This window comes from Mangifera indica, chromosome 3 (assembly GCF_011075055.1).
Source record: "Mangifera indica cultivar Alphonso chromosome 3, CATAS_Mindica_2.1, whole genome shotgun sequence".
In the NCBI taxonomy this organism is placed as follows: Eukaryota; Viridiplantae; Streptophyta; class Magnoliopsida; order Sapindales; family Anacardiaceae; genus Mangifera; species Mangifera indica.
In genome coordinates, this window is record NC_058139.1 from 5,751,945 (window position 1) to 5,768,300 (window position 16,356).

Genomic DNA, 16,356 nt, shown 5'->3' on the forward strand with positions numbered 1-16,356 from the left:
TTATGATAATATTTTATATTTTTAATAAAGAATTATTCAAATAAAAAGTGTATCTTAAGTGTTATTTAGGGTAGATTTGAGACAAGTCACACTTGAGCTTAACAATTTTTATAAACATTAGCTCGAACTCAATATGACAAGTGGTGCTAGAACTTGCCTATTATAAACTCAATATTGTGAATACAAGCTTAAGTTCATGTAAGCAAAGCTTAAGTTTAACAAACTTAAAACAAAATAACATTATTTTAAATCTAAGCATACGATAAAACAACGTCATTTCATATTATTTCTATAATGTAACACTAGAGTAAAAATGTTATTTCAAATTAGTTAAAATAACATTATTTTATCTACATACATGATTCACTTGTAGGCATATCAGCTAAACACCCAATTACTGGATCTCATCAGTATTGTATACCCATGACTTGAGCTCGGCATATAACCACTCATTTTAAGCGCATACCTGGTGAATTAGTAGTTGAGCTTAAACGAGGACAACTTGAATCCATCCCTCAGTGTCACTGGATCTTTGTGCTTAGGCTAAACCTCAAGGACCAAAAATGTATTTATGTCACCAAACCAAATGAATCCGAGCACGCTCGAGTAAATCCAGCGAGGAAAGAAAAGAAAATTCAAAAGAAAATAAAATTATCGGAGGCAAAGAGAGTCGTGCTGTGCTGGCTTTCGCCACCAACTGCTCGGTTCTTTTCACCAACATCAAAGCCACCACCACCTCTTTCTCAGATCTAACTTTGATTCCGATCTTCATATTCGCCTGATCCGCCGATATATTTCATTACAACATGTCAGCAACCAAGACGGCTCGGTCTCGGGCAGCGCCGGCTAAGGAAAACGGCGCCGCCAAAGTTGAGGAAGGTTTGAACTTGTTCAAGTCAGACAAATTCGACGCCGATGTCTATGTCAAGTCCAAGTGCTCTCTTAACGAAAAGGTTCGTCTTTCTCTTTGTTATATGTATCGAAATGATGTTAACTTGGCTAACAATAATCATTTACTTTTGTCGTGGAACTGCGTGAATTGTTAATTTTTTTATTTGTTTATGCGTTATAGCGAGTTTAGAAATGAGAATTTGTATTTGTTTTACTTTGAAATAGGAATTAAAGCAGTTATGTTCGTATCTTCTGGATTTGAAGAAAGCTTCTGCTGAAGAAATGCGTAGAAGTGTGTATGCTAATTATGCGGCCTTCATTCGGTTAGTGTTGATATATTATTATATTTACTCTTGAAATTAGTGGGAAATTATTTTTTTGTTCTGTTCGAGTTATGTTTGTGCATTGAGTGTACTCCTAAGTGGTGAATTCTCAAGTATTATTAGACCGGTAAGATCTTATAACTTTTCAAGAACAGATGAATCTCTGAGGACGTGATTTTTTTTAAAACATTTTAGAGCGGTTATTGAGTGGCTGACTAGTTTGTCACAGTTTAACGGCCTGATAAGCATCTCAATTATGTGTGTTTTTAGAACACTGATTTTATCTTTATGGCATGTTTAGATAATGTTTGGAAGTGGTGGGGATATGATTAATTCATTTCTGTTTTCTGATTTCAAGAGTTATGTTTATATTACAGAACTTCAAAAGAGATATCAGATTTAGAGGGGGAACTTTCGTCCATCAGAAACCTGTTATCTACTCAAGCTGCTTTAATTCATGGTTTAGCTGAGGGAGTTCACATTGATTCCTCTTCTGTCAAAGTTTCTGACGTCTCTGATTCAAATGGTGATTCATTAAATCTTGAAAATAGAGGATCTTCTGACATAGAAAAATGGTCAGTAGAATTCCCTGATCTCCTTGACGTATTGTTAGCTGAGAGGAGAGTTGATGAAGCTCTTGCAGCTTTTGATGAAGGAGAAAGATTAGTTGCTGAAGCGAAGCAAAATAAAACTTTGGACCCTGCTGTCATTCAGTCTTTACAGAGTGTAGAGAATGCCATCATTGAACGCAGGCAAAGGTTAGCTGATCAGCTTGCTGAAGCTGCTTGCCAACCTTCCACTCGTGGTGCTGAGCTTCGTGCAGCCATATCAGCTCTTAAAAAACTTGGTGATGGCCCTCGTGCTCATAGTTTATTACTCAATGCACATTACCAGAGATATCAGTATAACATGCAAAGCCTTCGTCCATCAAGCACCTCATATGGAGGAGCATATACTGCTGCCCTCTCACAGTTGGTGTTCTCTTCTATTGCTCAAGCTGCTAGTGATTCATTGGCTATATTTGGTAGGGAGCGTGTTTATACGTCTGAGCTTGTGATGTGGGCTACAAAACAGACAGAAGCTTTTGCTCTTCTTGTAAAAAGACATGCCTTAGCTTCTTCGGCGGCTGCTGGTGGATTAAGAGCTGCTGCAGAGTGTGTTCAGATAGCTCTAGGTCATTGTTCTTTGTTGGAAGCTCGTGGCTTGGCACTTTGTCCGGTGCTCTTAAAACTCTTTAGGCCTAGTGTTGAACAAGCACTAGATGCTAATCTAAGACGAATTGAGGAGAGCACTGCTGCTTTGGTAGCTGCTGATGATTGGGTGCTTACCTTGCATCCAACAGGTACCCGTCAATCTGGAAGGTCTACCACTGCATCCCTTGGTAGTGCAGTGCAACATAAACTTACAAGTAGTGCTCATCGGTTCGCTTTGATGGTCCAGGTCAGCAATTTGTTTACAACATCTATTTGACTAAAACAAAGCATCACGGCTCCCACACATCCTTCCTTTTCCTCTCTGTTTGTCATTTTATCTTACTTCACATGGACACAATATGGACATCATGTATGTCTTGTTAGTTCTTAGGCATATACTAGGTATGATATATGAGTAGATGTATTAGGATATTGATAGAATGAATTTTCTCATATTCTTTCTTAGCGTGGCATTCGAAACTGCCCTGTTTAAGTGACTGACTTTTAGTTGAGAGTTAGTTGTTGAGATGATGGACTAGTTACTTTACTAATTATATGTATTTATTAGTTCCTCCCAATTTCCCCATTTTATTTTCTACTTGCTTCTTTTTTGTTCTCTTCTTACAGTCCTTGAACTTGTAAGGATAAGAAGATTTGTTATTTACATGATGCATGCATTATGCCTGAAGTTGTACCTTGGTATACCAGAAGCAGATATTCATGTAAAATCAGCTGTCTTCTTTTATGAGAATTGATTGCCACCAGTTTATTCATTGTTAATCTCTTTGATTTTTGGATGTTGTAGCCCAAATTGTTGAAGGTCATATATTTCTCAAATTTTTTTTGATTGGTTGATTGATGTTTTCCAGATTTTCTTCTCATTTGACTTCTCCATTATTGGTTGTCTAATTTTATGTTTGCTTGATGCCTGTATCATTTGCTATTACAGGATTTCTTTGAGGATGTTGGACCACTTTTAAGTATGCAGTTGGGAGGTCAAACATTGGAAGGCTTATTCCAGGTATTTAACTCGTATGTTGGCATTCTTATTAAGGCATTACCTGGATCAATGGAAGAAGAAGAAAGTTTTGAAGGTTCAGGAAACAAAATTGTGCGAATGGCTGAAACAGAAGCTCAGCAGATTTCATTATATGCCAATGCATCAGTACTAGCAGATGAACTATTACCACGTGCAGCCATGAAACTCTCTCCTATGAATCAAGCAAATTACCGGGATGATACTCAAAGAAGGACTCCAGATAGGCAAAATCGTCACCCTGAGCAACGAGAATGGAAGAGGCGACTTGTGAACTCAGTGGATAGATTAAAAGATGCTTTCTGTCGACAGCATGCTCTAGATCTCATTTTTACTGAAGATGGTGATAGCCATCTCAGTGCTGACATGTATATAAACATGGATGGAAATGTGGATGAGTTGGAATGGTTTCCATCTTCAATATTCCAGGTAAAATTTTAATTACATTGAGGTTCTCTCGCAATATTTTGCCTGCCTCATTTGTTGCTAGTCTTCTAAAGTAAAGGCTTCTGGGATATTTATTTTGACTTTTACATTTCATATTTATATAATATTATAAAATAAATAAGTTTTTTATGTCCTGGAATCATTCTTTCCATTGACAAAGTGTTTTCTGTTCTATATGTAAATCCTTTACAAGATATTAAATGCTCTTTTATTTATAAAGTTTGAGTTCACTATGCATAATGACATAATGACCCATTTAATTGAATAATGACTTAGCTAAATTAAGATTTATTATACAAAATAGGAACTTTAAAAGAATTATAACAGGCTTCAACTATTTTTTTGTTCCATGTGTTCAATTCCTATCTAAATTCTATTTTAATCGAAATTTAGTCATAGAATTCTATTTTGCATCAAATTTTCCCAGGAAAGAAAAATTATACTGAACTGCTAAGATCACTGAGTTTTCTCTTTAAAGTATTGATCTTTTGAAATTTGCATCTTTTGCCCCAGTAGTAAATATTATTCTTACAATATCTTGATATAGCTGTACTTATTATTGGGATTAAACTGTGCTATTAAATAAAATCTCTCCCTGTGCGCTTTCAAAACATGTATGCATATCTATGTATGTACTTCTTATTGGGGTTGAACTGAGCTGTTAGATAAAACTGTCCTTCTCCCTTCCCCTCCCTCCCCACCCAGAAGTCTACTCACTCAATCAATTAAGTATGTTTGTTTATATGCAGGAATCTTTTTGTATGACTCAGGACTGTATTCTTAAAGTTTTGCTCATTGTAAAATTATTCTCCCTCCAACTGGTTTGAAATCCAATATGCATGTGTTTAGTATCTATGCATTTATGGGAGTGATAAATATATCTGTAATACTTCTCGGTTCTAAAGCTTCTTTAAAAATTAACTTTTTTGTTACCTCTTGGTTGTCTGTGCAGTCATATCCTCTTAAGCTTCTAAAGCTCTAGAATTTACATGTTTTGGTGGTATTTGACGGTTTGGTTGACATACTTTTTGATTGGCCCTTTTGAGTGGTTTTAGTAGTCATTAAGTGGTTTTTGGGTAAAACTAACTTGATTGGAAAATAATCGTGGTTGTGTAAAGTGGTTATCTTCATTTTTGAGATAAGTTTGGTGCTACTAAACCGCTAGCCTTGAATTTCTGGCGGTCAGCTGAAGAAATTGTTGGAGAAGCTTCTGAATTGTCATCATTTGTGAAGTATAAACAGGAAATCATGTACAACTTTTATATATCTGCTTCAAATTTTGTGTAATATGATACACATTCATATTTTGTTCTTGATTTTATATTTTTGTTTGCAGTTCTGAGTTTTTTTTCTATGATGCAGGAACTTTATGTAAAACTAAACAGGATGGCTAGTATAGCGGCAGATATGTTTGTAGGAAGGGAAAGATTTGCGACACTACTATTGATGAGACTGACAGACACTGTCATTTTATGGCTTTCAAATGACCAAAGCTTTTGGGATGATATTGAGGATGGGCCCAGGCCTTTAGGACCTCTTGGTCTTCAACAAGTATGGAAATCTGGCATCCATCTATTTGTTATTTTTTTGGCACTACTGAGTTTTTGTAATAAACTATTTATTTATTGTTGCATGTGCAGTTCTGTCTTGATATGAAGTTTGTCATATGCTTTGCTTCTCAAGGTCGCTACTTGTCACGGAATTTGCATAGAGTTGTCAATGAGATCATATCTAAAGCCATTGCAGCATTTGCTGCTACAGGCATGGATCCCTATAGGTAAATGATGTAGTTTTTTTTGGAAATCAGTTTCATTTTTTTAAATAATCCTAAATTATTATCCATTTGGATACATTTATAGTGATGCATTATATTATGCATGTATATTTCCAAAGTTCGATTTTAAACTTTTTCCTCAGAGGTACAAAGTAATTGATATGCAATGTTTATTCATCCTCTTACTGTATGCATATCTCAACCTCAAAATAATTACAAGTTGAAAAATTGGACTCTGGAATAAATTCAAAAGTGATAGTCAGCAAACATTGAGTTTGCACTTCGTGAGAACTCTTTGATCAGCAATTTGCTTTTTTGAAGAGGTTTCTCTTGATATGGTGTTTGGTGTTCTTTAGGATTAGGTTGTCTTGATTTAGTTATCCCTATGAAAAACTGTTACATGATACTAGGAATGCAAATGGCTGGTTTATTTCCATTTGTTGTCCTTTTTATCACTTGAGTATTATCAAAATGATGATGTCAGGAGGGAAGAAAATGGGAAGTTTGGATGTCTTTCTGATATTTTAATTTTATTGGAGGGACTGCTCGGTGAAATATTTAATTCCTCAGTTATGAGGATATTAGTTATATTAATTGGGGTTAATAGCTCCTATCTATTTCATACATCTAGTCCTGTAGTTGAGTCATATCTTAGAATTTGAAAATCCTGTTGTTAGATATCTCTTATTTTGAATAAGAACTGCAATTTGTCTAAGCTTCCTTTTTTTTTCTTTTTTTGGTTCTTAGAGTAGGTTGGTGAAGTGACCAATCTAGAACAGATCTCTCTCTGTTTATATCTCTTTTTGGTCACACTTAATGAAGACAGCAAAATGTCAAAATAACTGTACTGGAGGAACTACTTCAACTGACAGTAGATTCTTTCAAAATTAGCAGTATACTTTGAAACTGGTGAGAACCTGGTAAATGTTACCCAGCAAGTGGTTAATTCACTGCTGAAATTAAATGATGTGATGAAGTCTCCAGCCCTGAGTTTAATGAAGAGAAAAACAAGTATAGAAGTGAAGAGGCTTAGATTTGAGAATAAAGATTGTGTAAGAAGATTCTGGGTTTGAATTTTGACATGGAGATATTTGGGAAAAAGATGGTTTAGAAAATACAGAGTTGTCAATAGAAAGACAGGATTGATATAGGTTAAAAGAAGCAAAGAGTAATTTACATGGGTGTGGCAGCTATACGGATTTGCTTGGATGGAGTTTGTTTCTGTTTGTTTATATTACAAAATTTTAGATGATATCAGTAGTTATCCCTGACAGTCTTCTGCCTTTTCCCCTTCTGCCCAGATTAACAAAGACCTCAAAAGATTTTATTTCTCTTGCTTCCATTGAAGTTCTTCTATTGTTTTCCTGACATTTCTTCCCTCACTTTTCTGAGAACACCTAGGGGATAAAGTGACAGAAGCTTCATGTAATTGGGAATTCAGAATATCTAAAGTTTTTCTAAACACTTTTTAGCTCCTATATGAGCTAGTCTGTTCTTCTTTTCTGAACAACTTTTAAAATCTAAAGGAAATCTTTGGAGCAAGATGAAATTTAACTTCAATTAGCTCTGTATGGGTCTTTTAATTTATCGTATACATAATTGCTTTGCTTTTTGATTTGCCCATTTAACTTTCCTTGAAACATCTATGTTTATCTCTTTCCCAAACCTAAATTATCTACCTTTATAACTCTTCATCTCCCATGATGTTACCTTTGGAAGTCACCCCTTAGCAGTTAGCTTTGAGGGCTTTAAGGTGTCTCCTGCATTTTAATTATTCCAAATTGGTGACCAAGCTCTTTGCCTTTTAGATTTTTTTTTTCTAGTTACAAATAAGCATTATGAATTGTATGTAGATTTTAAATGTTTTTCTCTGACCATGTTATAGTTGTGACATCAATATTAGCAATAAATTGACTGCATCTTGTGAAATTACTGAGCTTGGTCAAAGATTCCTCCTCAATCTATGCATTGTTGGAAGTTACAACCTGTGTTTCTTTTGACCTTTGATTATGGCTATCTTTGATCAAGGATCACATGCTTCTATAAATTATTGTCAAATTGACTTGGTTGTCCATGTTGTGCTGTTCCAAATTGCAAGTCATCAATGAGTTATTTATTATTATGTCAGATACCTCCATCTTTTTCAACATAGATTTGGAAAAAGACTTGTCTAAAGCTTAATTTTTGAACAACTTCCTTTGATGCAATATAGCATGAACGTTGATTTTGCCTCATAATATTACCATTAATTCTTTTGTTCGTTTTCCTTTTGGATTTGATATTATCAAAAGAAAAGAAATTGGTTTGCATTGGCATTTTGGTATTTTGAGATGTAGCTTTCATAAAATATCCTACTCATTTAGGCTGAGATTTTATTTTATTCTGTTATCAGTGTGCTGCCAGAGGATGATTGGTTTAATGACATTTGCCAAGAAGCAATGGAAAGATTAAGTGGGAAGCCTAAGGAACTTAACAGCCCAACTGCCTCTGTCTCAGCACAGTCAATTTCTTCTGTAAGATCCCATGGGAGTTCATAATTGATGTATATTTCTCTGTATATTAGACAGCCAACAGTGTGCCATTAATTTGCAGGTGAGTGATTGTGTTCATAATTAGACACCATTTTTCTTTCTTCTTCTCTTTTTCCTTTCCTTTAGGTTTCAAATTTCTTGCTTTTATTTTTCCTACATTTTTCAAATTTTGCTGCATCACCCAAAACTGTATAGGTTGATGCTTGTATGATACCTAAAATTAGGAGTTCGTTTTTTGTTTATGGTTAAGCAAGTATTTTCTGTTTGTAAATGGTGATCTCTTTATTTCAAAATTTATACTATTCTTTGACAATGGTGGATGCAGTCTGTGGTATTCTTCTAAGCATCAAATCCAGATTTATGACATTCTGTGAAGTAAAATAGAGGGAGAGAAATTTATTTATTTTCTATCAAATCTTAAGTAGACAGTTATGATTACAACATTTAGAGGCTGTAAACATACAAGGAATAAGGTAAACTGAATTAGGCTAGGTTACTGGTAACAAAACTGCGAAATTGTCAAGACCTAGCTTCATTTGCTTGTCAGGGGTGTTCACATATGATAGTCGTTTGATGACTTCTCTCGTGTCAGGCCTGTTGTTTGGCTCCTTGGTGCAAGTCTGCAGAAAGCACTCCAATTACTTGTTTCGGGATATTTGAATCCAGAAATTCCTCCTTTCAACATGATTGGTTTATACATTGGTTTCCTTCTTGCTATTAGAGAACCCATTAACTATATATAAATCAGACTACTTGTTCTTTGCTGAAAATGCATTTTCTGTTAATGGGGATCATAAAAGACTTTTTGGTTAAGAGATTTGAGTGCAGGATAACTCCAGACGTAGAATGAATAGAGAAGTGCCTGGCGCCGTGTAATCAATTGTACCTGGAATTAAGATTGAAGATTTTGTAACAGGAGACTGGTACAGGAGCTTAGCAATTCCAAAGCCAGATATATAAGACTCCGTCTCAGAAGTCTATATATTCCAACCGTTACCACAAGATTTTATAGGAAAATAGCACATCTTACATATTCGTCAGACTAATTATCGTCTTTATTCGCCTGAAACTCCTTTTATAAAATAGTTTCTTCATATAGAGGCTTTTATCCTTTTCAGCTTTTTGAGTGATTTTCTTCAACAGCCTGAATAAATGTGCTTCTTCATCTAATATTCGTTATCTATGCTACTTCATTGCCATTTTAAAAGGAAATGCGTTGACTGTTTGATTATGATATAGTCCTTATTGCAGAAAATGGGCAATGGTTCTTTTTGAACTTACTAGTTTTAATTTTACGACCCAGATACTCCAACCCCACGGAGCATACGTTGAATCATGTCCACTATATGCAGTGTCCGTAAAATAGAAATACTCCTTACCCAAAAAAGGTAGACAATCTTGTTACTAAACAACCATACTACTAAAAGCTAAGAGAAATGATAACCTCTCTGAAATATAAGATTTATGGTAAACTTTATTCTTTTCACATTCTATCACTCTTCTTCACAGTACAAGACGATGTTTCATGTCAGCAATATCACTTGTTTTTTTTTTTTTTAAACCCTCTCTTTATACTGTCGGCAAGAGTCAACAAGAAATGTGAAAAGAGAATATTACTAACATCAAGTCAAAGATGAAGTTTCCTCGGACACCATAATATATCCTTCCCACCTCAAATTAATAATTTAAATACCTCAAGAAACACTACAAAAACCAAAGATGATATAATATGCTGCAGTTGAACACCTGAAATAACATGGTCCACAAAAAGAGAGACAGAGAGAGAGAGAGCAGGGCAAGGATTGAGAAAGCCCATGCAGTATTAGATTCTTTAATCAAAGGAAAACCACCATTAAACTCTCCATTTCTATCTTTCATTTATTCTCGCCCTATAAATACTTTCTGTCACAGATTTACCAAACATGCATCATGGAACGTAAACAAGCACCCAAGAAGTCCTCCAAAATCACAGCATGCAGACACCATTAACTATAAAATCAGAGTTAGAAACTTGCAGAAAAGCTTCCTTGTTGATGACTAGTCCCCGGCTCAACATTTTGTCTCAAATCAGCATCTGGTGAAACTTAACATCTTAAGTCCTAGGAGCAGTCAGTTTTAACATCCAGATAGGGATGTTTGAACGGCTTTGTTGACAAATAAAGAGCACAATTACCTGAAACAAAGAGCATCTGCAGAACCTGATCTCAAACATGGAAGCTTGGTCATTTAATACAGAAATCCTGCATATAAAATCACAGCATAATACATTTTCTGACACTTCTCAGTGTATTATGCTTTGAAGACTCTGAATGTAAAAGAACCCACTTCAGCTCTTTGCTTAACTGATGGACTTAATTCCCTAAATACCCCTATTGAGAAAGTGGAGATGGATGGCAATGTCAATTGTAAGTAATTTTCAGAAAAAAAATGATTGATGGTGTGATTTCCTAGCTCTCTGGTACCATAACAAACTCATGCCATGAAATGAAACTAAGGATCACTCTCAGATGTAATGTTAGGTAATGTAATGTAATTAAACCTTTCACCAAAAAAACTCACATCAACTTCCCATGTCGTGTTGAGCAATGTAATGTAGTTGAACCTAATAATATAGAAAAATAAGTAGTAGAGGACAGCATTCGCTTAAACTAGGACTTAATTTTGATGTGCAATATGATCAATGAAGTGGTAAAGCACATAAAATCTTAAAAACTGCAACCCATGCACCAGTTCTACAAATTTAACAACATCCAAACCCCTATTAATATATCTGCAAATTAACACATGCGGCTCATAAATGCATGCTATAGGTAATTAGTGTAACATGACAATGGTATGGTCATGACACCACTATGTGCATTCTTTCATATGAGAAAAGATGCTAATGCTGATGTTGACAATGAAATGGATGCATGCAACGGCAGCAAGATGCATCCTATCATGTAGTTGAATTTTCCCGAGCATAAAGAACAGAGTACATTCCCTTCAAGCTACCGGTAGGTCAGAACTGGTGGAACTCCATTTGCTGCTGGAGAAGTAATAGTGTGGCCCCCATCCTTTCTTTTTCCAAAAGGATTCTTTGAATATGTACTCTTAAGTCAAGGGAAACAAATAGTGGTGCTCAATGTACTCAACATTTGGATGATTAAAGAAAACAAAGAAAAATCACAACAAAAGAGCTAAAAGGATATTGTATCCGCATGCCGACAGAACCAGAACTAGGTATAACAGCACCCTGCAAATTATGATGCACATTGGTTGCACTGTTCACATCCTGCGTGTTGTTTGCATAAACTTTAGGCACAATTGATCAATGAAACCTAGGCATGTGAATATGAATAATATTGATTGAAACAACTAGATCAAACCAAATGTGAAAGGGAATAAATGAAACCTACTTCAAACTCGATAAAGCAAACAGTATGTCTTTCTTGTCTCAAGACCTTCATTTGCTTAAAACCAGGTTGCCTGCACCAAAAATTAGAAAATGAAACATCAGACAATACTGTCATACAAAGAAATAATAAAGCTCAAATAATAGCCAGGAAAAAGACATCCTTACACACTGAATAGGCCCCTTAGCTCTTCCTCATTTATGTTCTCTCCAAGGTTACCAATGAACAAGGTATTGCAAGGAGGGTTATCTTTTGTATTCTGTAAGAAATTGACATATAAATTTAAAACCAAAACTATTGAGTGAAGAACATATATAAACTAACTCATGAAAAACACACAAACAAAAACAAAGGAAAAAGGTTTAAACTCCTCAGAAAGCTTGAAGTACACATGAAAATCACAATAAAAAAATAAGCAACACAAGTTACCAAGAGTGGTATTAAGCACTGTAAGATAAAATGCCATCAATACAACTAAATCATTCGATGCACCATCTAGACACAGGTGGCAATGTCATAGTTAACAAATGGAAGGATAAAAAAAGAGTTGATAATACCAATTAATTTTCTTCTTTCTTGTATGATCTAAGAAATGAAAATCCACATAATGTACATCTTTTTCGTTAATAGCATCAGTAGCATCCATCTTATATATTATGATATATGGGCCAAAAACCTTAGATGTTGGTTTTACTATAGAATACATCTAACACAAGCATTTCAAAAGGTTGAGGTTTGTGACTACATATAAAAAAGTTGCAGTTCCCACTAGAAACAAAGAATATGAAAAAGTAAACCTTAACACGTGCTCAAACCTCTAGAACATTATTGCATCAAATAGAATTAAGTGATAAAAATAACAATGGCTAGTTAACAGTCAGTAAATTAACAAAATTAACAAAAAAGAATTATAATGCCTGTTCAAATAATTACATAGAACCAGTAATCCAAAGCAATATTTTAAATCTCAAAATACCTTCTCAAACACAACCCCCTGGCCCACCTGTGTCCTCTTTCTTTGTAATACACAATGGCAGGTTTTCAGTAATTTATTTGAAGAGTAAGCTTTGAGAAACAAATGTTATGGTTAGAGGAATTTGTAAGGGATCCAGAATAAGCCCAAGCTTTTTTCCCAGTTGAAATAAATCAAGACTCAAGCTTCCCCAAAAATATTGTAGTATCTTGCTCTATAGTAAGTGATTCGTACCAAGATATGGAACTAACGTCATATGATTCTATGTGTCATTTCGTCCTAGTCATTTCATAAGAATCTACCAATGTTCAAAGCCCTTATTTAACATGGATAAAGACAAATCAATTTTATAATAATTGAGTAACAAGTTCTACAAGTGAGATAGACAATAGGAGATTGAAAGACTATCCAAGTGCCAATCGTAAACAACTAGCAGGCCACCAAATAGACCTTACAACAAGCAACAGTACCGGAATACTCAAAACCTTGAGCAGATGTAATAACTTCTCGACAAGCTCTAACTGATCACAAGATTGTTTGCAGGATATACAAGTTACATGCACATGGCAAAATAAGATTTTTAACTTGAGCAGAGCTTGGTAAAAGTGTCAAGGATAGGACACAAAAGCAGGATTTCTTAATAATGAAAAGGAGTGAGCAAAGGACAAAAAGACCACGGTTAACAGGCTATTTCTAGGTACTTTTAAATCAAAGGTACCTATGAAAAGAGATGATTGGAGAATATTTTCATGTATTGATTCAAAGAAAAGAACAACATTATATAAAAAGTGTATCCAACTAATTTAGGAAAGCTATTAACCATATCTATCTAACTTAGAAAAGATATCTTCACATTCCTATTTTACATGATATATTCCCTATCTACATGATATTACAACAAATATTTCAACAGTACCCAAAAAAAAAGAGCATTAATAACATTCGTTAAAGCTTTGTTTCAGATTGGATGGAGATGACTTGATACAAAACTTTAAGTAAAAGTAAACAAGGAATAAACAATGACCTTCAGAATACTAAATAAATTTAATGCTAAGAAAACTGCTCCGCAATATTGTAAAGTGTAACAGGTATATTTTTGGTAAAGAGCATCTCAGCCATTATACTAAAACAAAACAAAAGTAGTAAGCATGTAGGACTCTCAAAAGAACTCATCAGAGTGTGAAAAAGCTTTGTCTGGAATAATGCTGGATAAGATTACATTTGAAAGCACAATGGAGCTCAAGACATCAAAGGAAGCAAAGGGAAAGGAACTAATGCAGAAACACAGCCTAGTTCTAGATTAGAATATTAAAGAAACAGCAGGGAACTTCCAGAAACCCAGACACAAGCAACAGACATGGCAATTGATCATCACCTGAATAGGAACATAACTGCTAGGAGCTGGTACAGGAGCAGGAGTAGGCATTGGTACTGGAGGAACAGGATAACCTCCATATGGGTCATACGGAGGAGGAGCAGGAGCCATATACCTAAACCATGTATAGATGTGTGAATCAGAGGAACAGCAACTCATTAACAAATAAATACTGTGGATTTATCCTACTGACTTGCTGGTGTCTAAATTACCTTCCCCATCAAGGTAAGCAAACTATGTAACTAAAGAAGATTTTCATGATGACGGAATAGTTTCTTACCCATGTGGACCCCAAACAGGAGCAGAAGGAGGGTGAAATGGAGATGGAGCTGTATAACCAGCATGTGAATAGTCACCACCAGTCCGCAAACGTTTACTTTGATCGTATGCATTAGAATCTGCAACTATTCCTAAAAAAGCAAGGAAACCATTAGCATATTGCAATAGCTTAACAAGATACTGCTTGATTAAAAACCGCCAAGGCTTTGAAGCATGATATAAGACAAGTTGAAAAAAATGAGAAGAGAGCTCTAGAAAAGCAAAGGGTGTTCAAAATTCAAATTCAGCCATGAAACTTATTCTTTTTTTTTTTTTAATAGAATTTGAGGAGTATCAAATTATATCAGAGCCAAAAGTTAAAAAACAAAAAAAAAACCTTATCCACCTAGTTTGGTTGGTGAAGTTCATTGTAAAGATTTGCCAAAACTGAGGATATCATTTAAAAAGGTATACCGTTTTTATTCACATTAAAAGATTTGCTTCTGTTCATAATTCATTTGGAATGTATTTAGTCCTTAGAATTTTCAAATTGAATTAGATTACTTTGAATTCAGCTTGTTATTGGTTTGATTTGGTTATTGAAAAGCCCATTTGCATCCAAATGATGAAAATTCCAAATGCCAACCTAATCATGTCTCTAAAGAGGTTTTAGTGTGGCTTTGATCTAAGTCCTTATATTCCCAAACTTCTAAAACTAGGAATTTGCTTCACAATTTAGAAAAGAGTTTAATCCTGATCACTGGCAGCACTGGATCTGGATTAAAATAGAAAGCTGTACCTTCCTAGCACAAGAAAAATTATCCTCTGAGATGCTTCCACAAGAAAACCATTCTTAAAAAACTGAACCATGAAGTTAATGACTTTCTTTTTAACATTTCCGAATGATAATCACTTTCAAGAACTTTCTACTAAAACTCAATTGACAATAGAGCATATAAGTCATAAGAAAGCAAAAAATACATCTATATAATCCTACTATATTGAACAAATTTTATTCCTGTACCATCTAGCTGTACACACACTATTAACTGTTCTCTACTTTGAAAGGGAACCTACAGAATAATGAAAATAGATTTTTAACCTCCTAAATACGATGAAACAGCAAAATTGAAGGTATCAATGTCAATGCAAAATTATCTCCAAAGAGTCACACAAATTTAAATGTTATTCTCTCTTCCTACATTTCCTAAGTAATCCAACAATTAAAAACACAAAATCTAATAAAAAGAAAACAAGCACCTAAGAAGTACAATTGTATAAAACTCACCTCTCTTAACAAACAGATTTTTCTTGGCCATTTCAGTGTGCAGCACAGATTTAGTCTCTGCATCAAATACCATTTCCTAGAACCCCCAAAGAAAAAAAAAAACTATTATTTTTTCAGAAAAAAAATATATTAGTAATGAAAGTAGTGAGTCAAAAAAGTCCAAAGCAAAAACCTGAAGTGCATCTTTCGCAGCAACTGCAAACTGGGCTGTCGAGAAGAGAGCAAAACCCATCGGTTTTTCTCCCTTGTAGTTCACTTGTGACGCCTCGTAGCCAGGCAGCCATCTCAGTAGGTTCTGTAGCTCTCTCTCCTTAACGTCTTCAGGCAGCCCGGTTATGAAAATTGTGCGAACCTAGTACAGAGCAATACTTTCTCATCGTTTCAAACAATTCATTAAAAGATTGAACAATTCATCAATTGCATTCTCTTGGAAGAGGAGAGTTTCTAAAAGCCTAATATTCGTCATCAAATCAAAGATTCTATATTAATTCAAAAACCAAATCTTTAAAGAGAGTCAATGTAACCCCAAAATAATACACCAGAGCCATTTCGATTCCTAGGTTTTCCATGCCAATTGAGGAAACAGAAAGAAAGACAATAATACCTCATCACGAACAGGTCGGCTAGTGTTGTCGTAAGGGACGGGAGGAGGAGGAGACGGTGCAGCGGCCTGTGGAGAGGGTGGAGCTGGTGCCGGCGGCCATTGCTGGTGGTATGGGTGGATTCCAGCGCCCGCCATGACAACCAAATCTTAAAAAAAACCCAAACAATCTAAGATTTCTGATTATTACGAGACTTTGTTTCTAATTCTGTTTCGCAAGTTTTTGCTTATTTACACGTGGCCCGGGTAATTCGTTTTTTCTTTTTAACCC

General features: G+C 35.0%; 2 protein-coding genes across 4 annotated transcripts; one reads left to right on the plus strand and one right to left on the minus strand.

Moving 5' to 3' along the window:
• Positions 1–535: 535 nt before the first annotated feature.
• On the plus strand, positions 536–8,466 carry LOC123211724 (exocyst complex component EXO84B-like). Its single transcript, XM_044630576.1, has 7 exons — positions 536–953; positions 1,117–1,214; positions 1,592–2,654; positions 3,357–3,872; positions 5,253–5,441; positions 5,531–5,667; positions 8,057–8,466. Exons 1-7 carry the CDS (start codon positions 807–809, stop codon positions 8,199–8,201), a joined length of 2,295 nt encoding a protein of 764 aa, XP_044486511.1. The 5' UTR covers positions 536–806; the 3' UTR covers positions 8,202–8,466.
• A 1,581-nt stretch (positions 8,467–10,047) lies between these two features.
• On the minus strand, positions 10,048–16,278 carry LOC123211727 (RNA-binding protein with multiple splicing 2-like). 3 transcript variants are annotated; one of them, XR_006501463.1, is made up of 10 exons: positions 16,089–16,278; positions 15,657–15,836; positions 15,485–15,560; positions 14,219–14,348; positions 13,939–14,053; positions 11,758–11,849; positions 11,594–11,663; positions 11,387–11,469; positions 10,369–11,282; positions 10,048–10,269 (listed from the first exon to the last, which is right to left on the minus strand). XR_006501463.1 is itself a non-coding variant. In XM_044630580.1 (9 exons), the coding sequence occupies exons 1-9, from the start codon at positions 16,221–16,223 to the stop codon at positions 11,186–11,188; spliced, it is 978 nt and encodes a 325-aa protein (XP_044486515.1). In that variant the 5' UTR covers positions 16,224–16,278; the 3' UTR covers positions 10,048–11,185. The 3 variants fall into 3 exon arrangements, 1 of the variants encoding a protein (XP_044486515.1); XR_006501464.1 differs by having other exon boundaries at positions 10,048–10,286; XM_044630580.1 differs by having other exon boundaries at positions 10,048–11,282.
• Positions 16,279–16,356: the final 78 nt, after the last annotated feature.